The sequence below is a fragment of the Schistocerca gregaria genome, chromosome X (genome assembly GCF_023897955.1).
Source record: "Schistocerca gregaria isolate iqSchGreg1 chromosome X, iqSchGreg1.2, whole genome shotgun sequence".
NCBI classification, from domain to species: Eukaryota; Metazoa; Arthropoda; class Insecta; order Orthoptera; family Acrididae; genus Schistocerca; species Schistocerca gregaria.
In genome coordinates, this window is record NC_064931.1 from 161,425,084 (window position 1) to 161,439,333 (window position 14,250).

The following is a 14,250-nucleotide window of genomic DNA, read 5'->3' on the forward strand; positions in this document are numbered from 1 at the left end:
TCTATTTTCTAAGATAAGTTGTAGGATCACTCCTGCTTCACATATTCCCACATTTATCTATAAACATGGCTTCTACCAGTCTTGTGATTCTTCTGGAAATAATTCACATTGGCATTTTGCAACAACGATTTATTGAATTTATTTCACTAATGTAATGTTTCCTGGCACTTTCGAAAAACAATTCATATTAAAAAAGGCTCAATTTGATGAGATATTTAATGCTGCGCATGAACTGAACTGTATATTTTCATACAACATATACAAGTATAATTACAAAATAAAACATGAAAAATGGCACTTAAGTTTACAGATGTGTAAGTCAACATGGAATCTGCTCGGTTTGCTTCTGTCAACTGAGCACAGCAAGGGATACTAGAAGTCATACAAAAATCACTATCATCATTTATGACTGACTAAAGAATTAAACTCTTTGAGTACCATGTCCATAGTAGGCCCGTAAAATTACAGGTGTGGCATTCTTTCCAATTTTATATTACAAGCATGGCATTAAAATTGTTAAATAGTGCTAAATAAGTAGCATGATTGATTTTTAGTGGCCGGCCAGTGTGGCTGAGTGGTTCTAGGTGCTACAGTCTGGATCCGCAGACCGTTCTGTCGCAGGTTCAAATCCTGCCTCGGGCATGGATGTGTGTGATGTCCTTAGGTTAGTTAGGTTTAAGTAGTTCTAAGTTCTAGGGGACTGATGACTTCAGAAGTTAGGTCCCATAGTGCTCAGAGCCATTTGAACCATTTTTTTGCTTTTTAGTGAATCACAAACTAATCATCACCTTTCAGTGTAACCTAGACCTCAGCTAAGCTACAGATCAGTGTTTGAAGATGGCTTCACTATTGTGGGAAAAGGAATCTTCGGTGATAAAACCACTAAGCTTTTTTTTTAAAAAAATGTGAGACAACCTCTTCAATGAAAAGTGAAGGAAAAATTGAAATATGATGGACTGCAGGCTTAGGTTCTTCTTTCAAATGTAAGGTGATAATGATGACCTCTATTAATGCTGACATGGCAAACAGAGAGTCATGGATACTGTGGAATAGCAGGTCTCAGTAGTGTATATATTCTAACAGAATACAAATCCTTTCAAAATTTAGTGGAAAAGCAACTTTGCATGAAATGTGGAATTATCAAATGCCTCCAGTTGTGCAGAAAGCAAATTATCCGTCGTGTTCAAATATGTAAAATGTTGGCAATTAGTGATGTGATGTCTTGGAAGAGAAATTTGATATTTTGAAAAACTCTGTTGCATAGTTACTTGATTAGATTTGTTGGGTTTAACATATTTTTTTCTTTCTCTTTGATGTCAAATAATTGTGGCATATAATGTCAATGAATATTACATAAATAAATGTAGTGAGTGATGTCAATGAACTATAATATAACTGATAGGCATATTATAATTTTTAACGTTACACTATATAATGATGAAACAAGACAGAGAAAGGAACGTGATACTTGAAATATCAGATCCCAAAAAATAATGACAAAATTGTCAAAAAATAACACCAACACTAGCAAATGATAACACTGAAATTGGCAAAAAATAACAGAATAAATATTTTTCCCTTCTGTAAGTTTGACTAACAGTTGCACACACTGGAACAAACAATCTCAAAATGCATTACAGATCCCCTGATTCACAAAATTCCTAATCAAAGACCATGAAACCAAGCGAGAGAATTACCATACTGTGTTACTGGAATATTCACATTCACAGCTTACACACTTCCTTGTTTCTGGAAGATGTTTGCATATCCTCAAAAACAAAAATTGTTTGGCATCTACATACACACATTAAATCACCCAACTGATGGTAAATAAACAGAAATAATATAGAACATCATTGTACTATGTGTGAGAAGACCTAGTTTAAAATTAAAGCTAGTGTCATAAACAATGGTGTACGTGATCGAAGGAGCTCCTATCATAATTGGTCTCTGTTTGAATTACTGATTACAACAGGATCTAGACATTATGCCTCATGACTCAGGTGCAAAGCATCAACTACAAATGAAAATAAACATTCAGTGTACACTGCAGTATGAGGACAAGTTAACATTTGAAATATCACCAATAAATGCATATTTGCACCCTCCTCCACCATGAAATTACTGCTAATTTACAAAGGCTCAAACTACTTACTATACACTATCACAAATGGCCACAATAATACCGCATATTTAAGCTGAGGGTACCTTAATAACACATAAATTATTGACTTGTTATTTCAGTTGAGAAATTTGTTGTATTTCACCTTACATTCGATATTCATCACATTTGATTCAACTGCTGTCTTTGTCATCTTCTTACATATAGTGATTAAGCATCTGCTTGTTCCGTCTCCACAAATTTCATGTCCATTGTTTCCTTGGTCAATGTATGTCTCTACTCTCTTTGGGGTCATAGTTCAGGATTGTCTTTGGTATAAATATATTTTATTTGTTTCACTTTAATTGTAGCCAGTCTCTCATATGCTTAGTAACTATTGTGCATCATGTTACTTTAAAAATAAGTTTGTCTTTAAAACTGAGAATTTAATTTTTATCGGTTCAGATGGTGATTAATTGTGCCTGTGTTACTTTAGCTCAGATAATTTTCTACAGACTCATCACAATTTAGATAATTATTTGGTCATAATTTTAAGCAAATTAGGTTTAAATGCAATGAATGCTGTGGGATCATGAAGTAGATACAGTTTTGCTTGTTGCAAAGTGAACTGACACATACAAAATTAGTGTATTATAATAACTCATGATCAGTCTCATTCTTGAGGGTAAAGATGCCAAAAAAGTAATATTTGCCATGCCTTTCAGCATTAATTTGTCTGATCGTATTCTAATACTGAGAGTTGCATTTTAACTATGTTCTACAATGCACTCCATACTATCATTTTCCACAAATTTTACTATATTTTTGAATATCATATGTTAAATAACCCAAGTGAACAGTATCTGAAGAAATGTGTGCCCCACAACAATTACAGTTTAAGCCTTGTAACTGCAAAAATATATGCTGCTACTGTAGCACAAATGTGATGTGACCCAGAAGAAGAAAATGCAATAAGGATGATGCAGCAATATGAACCATTTTTATATACATGGTTGTTTTAATTAAACTTTTGCTATTTAGAGGGTCCCCATGAAAAACAAGTGATCATAGCACAATGCTGATCAGTGGAAACATTTGTAAGAACATGTGGAAGAGAAACAATGTATAAACCTTTGAAAGAAACACATTTTAATTTCCACACGAGATGTAATATTTGCTAATTGCATTCATGTTTACCTTCCAGCTTACAAACATTGCTCAATGTGATGACTATCTGCATCCATGACAGTTAGAAGCACACCAGAGATATCATGCCACAATTGTTTGTAGCATTTTTTAATGGTGGACCATGGAATGTCATGACACAACATTTGTTCTGCTCAGAGATCACACATTGTGTCCAGTATTTTCAGCTATGCCAAGAGTAACTTCTTGGAACAGTTTATGGTGCAATTCACTGCTGGCCTCTCTCAATCAGATCCAAACCATCAATTAATTCGAACATCTGAATCATGTTCTTGAATTCTGGTACAGGAAGAACACCTCTCCATATCAATGTAACGTGTTGATTCTTGCAGCAGCATTGTTGCTGTTGTTGATAAAACAGCTTCGTGAATGAAGTCCTGCTCAACTTTTCCAGACTCAAGTTGACTATCTGCAGCTGTATTGCACATGATGCTTGTATTTCAATCATACATCACAGTACCAGTACTGGCATCTAATGACAAGTGATGACATTACCCCTACTAGCAATGCAAATCCAGCAGTGCACGGTCTGAACATTATTCCTATAAAGTTGGGTACCTATATGATAAATAGTTTTTCATCTACACTGGCTCAAGTAGCAAAAGTTTGATTATAACCACCATGTATTTTACAAAGCCATTCGGTAGTGAAGCCCAGCCATTAATCAGAGATAGGTACAGAGAGGCACTTAAACAAAAAATAATAGTTGAGATAGACATTGATAGTTAACTGCAAATGTATCTTCAGAGACTTATAGGGGAAGGATACGTGCTTCCAAAAGCAATGACAGTGCTTACAGACTAAAGTGTGCAATGTAAGATGAACTGTTAGCATTTGAGTCCTCTATACTATAAAACATGGAAAAGTAGAAGACTGAACCATACAATGTCTTTCACTATGTATAATAAAGATATTAACAGTGATGTCAAACAAGATATGACTGTTCATGCTCCATGTATTCACAGATAATTGAGATCTGTCTTTATTCTATAGAAACTCTGTAAGGCTTACATTTACGATGTTTATATGCAAGACAGTGTTGAACTCCATTGTGTATCATTCTGATAACTTTTCTGTCCACTAGTCACTCTAATATGTGTTGTAGGTTTATGAATCAATGAGTTTACTTCCTCTGTTTGTTTATATTGTAATGAAATGATAGACAATATATTTGTTAATACTTATTTACTTACAAATAATGGATTTTCTGTAATAACTGAGTAATTGATAAACTTTTTGAACAGCTGATACAAAATATTTGTATGAAAAAAAAAGAAAAAAACAGAAAACAGTGATGAAACCCACTACCTGAAAGCCAATTGCTAGTGTCAGCTCCATCAAGGTTCATAGGGACACATGTGATTGTTACTTTAAAAGTAGGTAGATGATAACTTCATAGTGGGTACTCATCAGGTTATAGATGATTTTATTTGTTTTGAAATTTCAATGCAACAAAATGTTGTGCAGAAAGTACAGCATAAAACATCTACAGTGTGAATTTAGTGTTTCAGTGTTGTGCAAACTCACTCAATTCACACACTTCATCTCCTCTAGCATTCAAAAAATTTCACACATTTTTCTCTGAATGGCAACATGCTGTGGTACTATTTATATATGTTATAATGATGCTGGCTCCTGAAGAGACATGTTTTAGAGACTCTCCTCCACGCTACAATATTACCAAAATATAAACAGTCTAAATGGCTATGGAAATTTAGGAAAAATACTGAAAACTACAAAAAACTAAAAAGCAGGAACTACTTGTGCATCATCCTACCTTGTGCAGGAGGCTGATGTTCAGCTGTTAACAGTGGACCTTCCTGCCATATCGCTGTTCCTGGAAACACACAGACACTTTAGTTATAAAATTTTAATATTGGAACCAATATGAAAGTTATGAAAAGTCAGAAGATTATGTTTTACGCACTCTTCAGCAGTTTGTTTAGGGGAAAACTATCACTGGATTTATTGGCAGAAGCACTAATACCTTCATCCATGTCACTTTTTCTTATTCATTGATGCACATAATATAATACAAAAGCATCTTCTCAGTTTGCGATTTTTTCTTGTTCAAAATCTACCACTTTTTGTAAAATACCTTACAGCCTTACCCTAAAGACAAATGCCCTTTAAGTGAGTGAGTGTTGAGTGAATGAAAGAGCTGCTTATGAACTTTAATGAGGTTGCAGCTACTAAAATTACAACAAAACTGATAATCCCATGTCATCATATCTTTGGTGTATTCTCAAATTATAAAAAAACATATATCTTTTCATATATGTTTTGAATAGGTGTCTTTTGCATTAACTATAATATTTTGTTCTCTATGGAGTTCTTGTTCATGGGAATCTGCTAACTTTGGCATCTGTTAATGATTCCTGAAGAGCTTTACCATTTTAAACTGTATAAATGCCACTGACATTCCAATTTATCCACACATCTGTTAGCAAACAGTTCTCAAGGATCAATTTTTAACTGTAAGGCTACATCATTTTGTAGATGTACACAGGAATAAATTAAATAAATTTTTGTAACTATCACATTAATAAGGAACAATCACGTATAAATTGTTTGATGTTAGTTTGCCAAAGATTTTGGAAGCACATAATTAACTTAAGACAAAATACATATTTACTTCAATCATTTTTTGTTAATACTCTGAAGATTGAAAGAGCTTATACTGCTTAATATGTTTTGAATTATGTGCTGTCGTTGGACACTCAACTAAACTGAAGCAGTACATCATGTTTTCTGTGACTTCTTTCTTTTGTCATCTTTATTCTTCTTTGCTTTTAGTGTCCTAGTGGAATGCACTTACTGAAATCAGAACACTTGCTCCATATCAAAGTATGAATTAGGCTCCGTGTAAATATTACCTCCATGTAGCAGCTAACCTACATGGTAGCTCACATATTTTTTATTATATATATCACCTTCTACATCTATGAATGCTTACAACGATCAAAATCTTTGAAAACAATAACTGAATTCTCCGCTGGTGCTTTATAGAATATGCAGAAAATTACAAAAAGGAAATACTTAAATAATATTTTCAAACATATTTGATAAGTGCTTCTTTTTTTACTATGTTCTACACCTACAACACATATTTCAGTCTTTGTTTCATATTATAATTTTAACTCCCATGATGTGTCTGTTGAACAGTTCCAAGGATTCTGTGAGCCTCATAGCCCGCTGTACTATTCCTCTTGATCATACTCCTTAAGAAAGGCTCTTTTGAGCTTGTTCTTTATATACTTGATCTAAAACGTCTTCAGTTAGTTTCTTCAGTTAATATTTAATATCATTATGAAGCAACATGTTCCAGATCTTCCAGCCTCTTCTTCTCATTATTTATTTTTGTATAATGTTGCACTCTGAAGTCAGTTTTCCTCTGTGTTGACCTTGTGTTTATGCAAACTGCTTTCCTCCATGTTGACCTTGTGTTTGTATCTTCAATATTCACTTATCTTGTCGACTTCACTCTGTGTATTATAGAAATTGTTGAATCTGTTCAATTAACTACACGTAGAAAACCATGTAATGTAATCGCCCCTTATATATTCATAGTTTTGGTTGGTAGTCATCTTCTTCATGTCTTTCACAGCACCTTTCCCAATTATAACTTTCTTTGTTTATATCCTACTCAAATTCTTTGTTAAACAATCTTTAATTCTGAACTGATCAGCTGTACACAAATTAATTACAGCAAAGTGACACTGTAAAAAAATTTAGTAATGTAAAGTTTCTTTATACTTTGTCCTTATCCGAAATCATTTCTCAATGCTTTTCTAACAGACAATCTGTAAATTAGATGTCTGAATTTTTAATAGCTTCTGAATAAGTACTTCACATCATTATTTTACACTTTCATTATATTTACCTTCTGTATATAAATCCCGTTACTTCTTATTTGTCTCTGTACTAGATTACCTTTCTCTCAAGATTACAGACATATATTCCTCTCTTCAAAGATATGTATAGAGTGCAAACATATTGACTGCTCTCACACAGCCTTTCTGTAACTGCATGTTAATATTAGACTTCTTTCGTTAGTGTCTTCGTAATTCCTAAACCTTGCTTTCTAGTTTTGCTTAGTGTCTTCATAATTCCTAATTCTACCTGATATCTGTCCAAAGTACTGCAAATAATAATCAGTTTCTCTATTAGTTTTAAACATTTTTCTGTCATTGATAGTAAGCCATCTCAAACTGAATTTGTGAAATCTGTTTCACATGCTACACATCGTCCTTTTCACATTTCAAGAATGTACTTTCCCAGAATTATTTATTGTGTAGCATTTACTTCACAAATTACTGCAGAAAGAATTAATTGCCTTCTTATTCCTAAAACTTCCAGGTTATAATATTTGCAAAAGTGTCACATCATTTCTTGTGGTTTGCATCATTAGTGATGTTTTATGATGTGGTTCATACAAAATGTTTTTGTGTCTGAGATACATTTCCACAACTACACTTTCAAACATTTTATGTTTTGAAAGTTATTTCATAAAACTAATAGTCATGTTGCCTGAATATTCAATATATTATACTTTCCCATTCTCTTGAAAATTTCAGCTTCTTACATACACATGTGTATACATATTTTATTTTTGATAACATTTCCTAACTTAGTTCTGAAAGGCTGTGATGTGGTTTTCTAAAGTTATCCAGCGATGCAAGTATTTGCTTTTGAGAATTATGTTTTACTGTTATAGTCTATGGTATGATATTTCAGTTTGAGAAGTAGCTTAACCCACAGCCTTTCACTAAGAAGGAAATGAATATGGAATTACAATGAATACACACTGTGGAGTTACAATTTCTGTTGTATCCTGCTGTCCTAGAACAGTGATCATCAAAGATGTGTCTCCTTAACATCCAGTTTCCCAAAGGAATGACCACAGGGTGTACTAAACCTCTAACTGTTCCACTTTCTTCGTATTAACATACCACTGCCACAAACTCTACTCTTGAAGATGAGTTTAGCATTTTGTTGGAAGAAGAGGATACCAGACCTTATAAACAATGATCACTATGGAAATGTTGCTGCACGATGAGGAAACTTGTGTATACCATCGCTGTTGGGCATATTAATTAAAAACTTTATGAGATGATCTATACATCTTCCTATATCACTCATAATCCATAATATTAGGCATCTTCTTTTGAAGACATTTGTGCTATCTCAATTGCTTCAAAAGGTATGTAATATGATGGCAGTCACACGACTGGAGAACTCCTTCAGCAACCTGAATGCTTGTTCAGCACTTTGAAATTTGGAGCTCTATTTTCTGAGAAATTCTTAATAATCACTTGTTCTTAAAATCAGTCGATGACAGAAGAGAATGCACTAACACTGTACATTTTAGTCACAATGCCATTGCATCTTATGATACATGCACTTCAACCGATGTTGTATAACAATGAGACTGATTATTTTAATTAATTTATCCTGATCTCATATTTGAATAATTAAATTCCAATAAAACTGACTTATACTGTGCTCTTCAGCTTGTATATAAAAGTCATTATCACGCCAGTTTTGTTCATACAATATTAAGTTATAATCTTGAAGTGTGTTACATGAACTGTTAATAATGTCATATGGAAAGGGCAATAATTAATTAAATCATTCACATATAACTGTTAGCAACTGATGTAGCAGTGTCCTCATTACAGACCTTTAAGCAACTGAAAATTTAAGTATCCAGTATCATATAACGAAAGACCATACTTGAAAAACATTGCTAATGTCTTCTGAGTCTGCTTGTAATAATAAATTGGTTCATTTAGAGATAGCGTCAATAGCTGAATTTAAAAGAAGTGATGAGTAGCTCTATTGTGTCTTCTTGGTTACTTTGTACAACACTATTTTACACAACATGTGAAATTATTTTTGTTTTGGTTTCTGTTCAACTCTGTATGCTTTTTGCATAGGATTATTTCCATTTCATGAACACTGCAGACAATGATAGTTTAGTCAAGATTTTCTTCTCCATGAAGTAGTAAAAATAGTTGGTTCAAATTTGAGTAACAAGTTTATGAATAATGATTATACATTTATATGGAGCCACAGTCATACAAAAAGTTTTAATCTTACTTCTGTCCTTTTTCTGTAGGCATTCCTTTAGTAAATATAACAACATTTCTATAACCTAATGGTAACACACTGTAACAAAATTTTCATCTTCAAAATTTCTTGGCTTTTTTATCATTGATACTGCACTTACACATGTAATGTAAAGGAATAGATACTTCATTTAAAATTATTTTCTGTGATAAAATGATACTTTCAGCTAAATGTAAGTCCAGCTTACAGTTGGTGCACCATGTTATCAATCTTATCACACAGAGCAGACAACATGTATCTGCTGGGGATCTGGGGTATTTAAGCAACTGAAAATGCTAATATTCATATACTATTTGATGCTTATAGAGACGCTGAAAACACAAAGGAGGCACAGAATGAGCTTTAATAATTTTTTTACAACAGCCATCCTGATGTGAGTGCTGAATGTTTAGTTTCTATTTGGATAGTCATCTAGTGCAGAAACATCACTACTGTAATGAATAAATTATTTTATGCATTGATACAGCAGCATGTCTGAAATGATGGTAGTGGTTACAACATTGTCTGTCTTCGTGGCTAGGCAGCCACTGTTTGATTGTAAGCAAGAAGACTCCATTTTGATTCTCAAGAATGTTAATGTACAGTAGTGAGTCTATCCCACTTTTGTTGGGCACACACAAACTTAATTGCATGCATATGAAAAGCCAAAAATCACTTTTTATCTTGACAGTAGCTTTTAACATATTGTGTGTGAAATGAATCTACAAACATTAGACAACCATACTGTAAGTCACAGGGCACACCATTTCATTAAGGCAGGTCATTATGTTTAAACTTCCATCATGTTCTGGTTTCATATTGTGGCTATTGAGTGGTAGTTTTATGGATCTGTGTTACACCTCTTCTTAAGATGAGTTTCCCCCTACTCTTCAAATCAACTGGTGCAGTTACAAATTCAGTAGGGGACTTGACAGGGATTCCATGGACTTTATAACAGTTTAGTGACTTCAGCTCTGTTTCAGCAGTGATATTTATATAATTAATATATCTTTGCAATCATACAATAACTGAAGTGGGTTTGTAGTGGAACACGTTTGGAAGTTGTCTCATTCCAATTATAAGCAATAAAAATTGCCATACTGTTTTCATTCTTTTTGTACGGCACAGAGAGAATACTTATCCTTAATGCTCATGTAGTCACTCCTTTCTTTGTCCTTTTATTGCGTTAAAAAATTGGAAAACAAGTTATAATATCATTAAACAGTCTTTTTAATTAGCTGATCTAGAGAGGTTTTGAAACCATGGTACTGAGTTTAAGTTGAATGTATAGCTCCAGGGACACAGCTAGCTATATAATTCAAACACTATTATTTCATCTTCTTATTTCAAATGTCTCCTCACTCATGTTTATTCATGTAAAACACAACCAATTTTCATTTTATTTTATTCTAGATGTGTTCCACATCAACAAGGACTTTCTTAATATATGTTCATGGTAAAAACAATGCTTTTTTCCTAAACTCATATACAGCTGATTAAGTATCAATAAAGCATTTTACAGAGTCAAAATGTTTTCTGGGATTTTGTTGGAGCAAGGATTTGAAGTCCTAACCCAAAAATTATTAACCACTCACAACAAATTTTTATGTTCTGAGTTTCACCACTTCCCTGAAGAAATATTACGATGTTTTGCACTAAGATGAACCTATAACATAAGTAAAATGAACCATCAGCATTGAGTGAGAAACAATGCATATAGTGTAGGTGTTCAGTGAGGACAAATCTTCACTTGAGCAGTTTCAAGAGTCAACAATATTTCTTATATCTTCTTCCACTTAAACTTCAACTGATTGGATGCATATTATGTCTCAGATTGCGAAACTCACCTGTTTGCTCCTTGAACTCAGCTGGACTTGGGGGCGGGGTTTTCGAAACTTTTGGTGACAGGATTTCTGAAAAAATGTGTGCAAGTTGTGAGACTCAGTAGCATTAGTGGCACTTGTTCCAATCACAAGTCTACTAAATTTCAAATGTTGGTAAAATATTCTGCACATAACATTAGTGGATTACGTGAATTACATTAGAGACTTTTGAACTGCCATTACAAGGAAGTGAACACACAGTAAGGTAGTTATTGTAGTCATTGCATAGTAACAGCTCCTAGAGAATTAAAAAAAAAAATCACGAAAATGTGTACTGAGATGAACTTAGCATTTAAAATAATTAAAAGTAGTTTACACCATATACAAACAGGAATGAACAGAATAAAAATAATGATAATGTCAAAAACTTCATTTTAAAATACAATTGTTGTTTTAATATTGGTAACAATTCTCAAACAGCTGGAAATCACTCATTATAATTTAACTAAATGTTATGGATAACACACTGTTTTAGTACAAAGGAAATGGAAAACTCATAAGAAACACTAATCATTGACATTCATGTAATATGGAGATGACAACAAAAACATTACCTGTGCATACACAGATAAGGAAACTTGCAATATTCATATGGGGTAGAGTACAAAGGCAAAAAGGAAGTGATTCATTGCAATAACTCAGCAACATAGGGCCAGTTACTGTATTATTTGCTTAAATAAAGCATTAATTTGTTCAGGATATGAATTACCATATAAAGGTGAGACTGTGTGATGAGCTTTAGAAGCTATAAAAAGTAGTTATGATTTGAATTTATACTTTATTGACCATTTAATAATTTGTTTTCTAACGGGCATAATTATGTGGCAGAAAATAAATATTTGGTATCTATTTCAGTCTCTGTCCATCGTGATGGAGAAAATTTGGTTGTTTTAGTGTACAAAAGTCATGTTGCTATGTTCTACGGCTAATAGTAGTACGTGATAAGAAATGCATACTCAAAGTCTGTCTCAGAGTATGTGAGAAAAATAAAATTTTATGACTTAGGAAACTGAAAACACAACAATTATGTGAACATTCCTGTTAAATAACAATGAAAAAGTTATCAATAGGAAAGTTATAACACCATAAATAACACTGTTCAATAATTTGAACATGAACAAATTTTGGCACTGTTTTATTGAAATCTGTGTGGACACAGAGTAACACAGTAGGTGGAATAAATTTGGTAGACCCACTGATATTATTATTTGCATTGTACAGTGAAAGAATCATTGAAAGCTCCAATCTGCGCATGATATGACATGGATTACACAAATTCAGAGAAGTGATGCAACACACAGTTTCCTCAGTCATAGCTATTCACTCAAACATAAATTGCATCACTACTGTCCTAATGCATGAATTTAAGTTGAATTCAGTTAGGTAGTCACTTTCATGTTTACAGAGCTAACAGATCATTTAAAATGTCCCATCATCTCTTCTATTTGCATATGTCTATATTTCAATCATTTCCATTTCCTGTGACATTTTGTGTCAAAAATTGCTCAGATTTGGCTTTGGGATCCACTGTATTATATTTTTGGTCATAAGGCAGTCAGAAAATTTCCATTAGTGTAGTTCTGTAGCTTTGGAAGAAGCACTAGAGGTTATCATGGATATGGTTTATAATTTTTTTAGTATAGGATCACACTTTGTACTGAGTTTCATGAGAAAAGTAATTACTGATAGCTGCAACTTAAAATTTCAGGAAAATTATCACTAGCTTGTGAATTTAAAAATGCTAATGAAAATGGGAGAAGATAAACGAAAATGAAAGAAACTGAGGGGCTACCTAGTATACATGTAACTCTTTTAACCACACTTTTCAAATAAATTTTCTCATTTGACTTTGTCATTTTGGTTTCATCACTACACAAAATTTTCAATATGAGCTAACTAATTTCTTCCCTTGCAATAATGTATATAGTTATGCCTTTATCAGTATTTTTCCAATACCCAATTATCAGTGTTCATCTAGGTCTAAGAATTTCATTTAATAAAATGCTGACAAAAGTTTTTGTAGTGAAACAAATATTGGTAAGCATTGGAAAACCTGTAACTAATTCTGCACTTACTAAATAACAAATTTAACCATGCATGAGAGTACGTAAATGAAAAGAAATCACACTTATTGAGAAGTTATGTATTACTGTTACAATCATTACAACATTAATTCAAATGGAAAAAGTAGTTGGTAATGCATGCATTTCACTGGTCCCATATATCTAGGGTATAAAGCTGCCATTCCTTGAAGCAAGCTTGACCTCAGCTGTCAGCACTAACCTTTCATATCAAGGAGACTGACATTGCAGTGATAGTCTGTTGACACAGGAGAAGTTCTGATAAAATTCTCTTGAACTTCCGGTCATGTCAAGTGGTTTAAAACCCATGAGCATTTGGCTGAGTACTCATTAGCCATTGTCAATTGGTGACAGTCTTTTTGTTTCTGCAGCTATAGCAGCAACCAAAAGACAATCATTGCTTGACAATGGCTGAGGAGTACTTGGCCAAGAGCTTGTGGGTTTTAAACCACTTGACATGGCTGGAAGCCTGAGAGAACATTATCCATACCTCTGGCCTGAAACCATGCACTGGTATACACAAGATGTTCTTCCAGACATTTCCTATCCTGCAGAGGATAAAGGTTTGTGTTGACTGTGGATATAAGTCAACATAATGCAGGCAGCTTGTAAACAAATGTAGTGTGTATAGGTATTGAAAGCCAGTCCAGTTTGTTGTCTCCTGGAGGTAATATATGATGGCCAAGGGTGTTATCATTGTGAAATCAGATTTACCAAAGCATTATCAAACAGACATGAAATAAAAGCCACTGACTACTGCTGCAGTATTACTCAAAATTGCTGATAGAATTTGTCCACTCCTCTTAATGCTCTTTTGCTCAGGCATGATGGTAATCTATAACAAAACTGAACTTGAATTTTTCATGCA

At 33.3% G+C, this 14,250-nt stretch overlaps 1 protein-coding gene across 1 annotated transcript in view; it reads right to left on the bottom strand.

The window, feature by feature from the left end:
* Nucleotides 1–14,250, bottom strand: part of LOC126297950 (titin-like) — an 817,179-nt gene that overhangs the window by 287,907 nt on the left and 515,022 nt on the right. The window contains exons 34-35 of the mRNA XM_049989271.1: nucleotides 11,266–11,331; nucleotides 5,085–5,144 (exon numbers count right to left, since the gene is read on the bottom strand). Coding sequence (XP_049845228.1) covers nucleotides 5,085–5,144; nucleotides 11,266–11,331 — 126 coding nt within the window. The remainder of the gene's footprint in view (nucleotides 1–5,084; nucleotides 5,145–11,265; nucleotides 11,332–14,250) is intronic.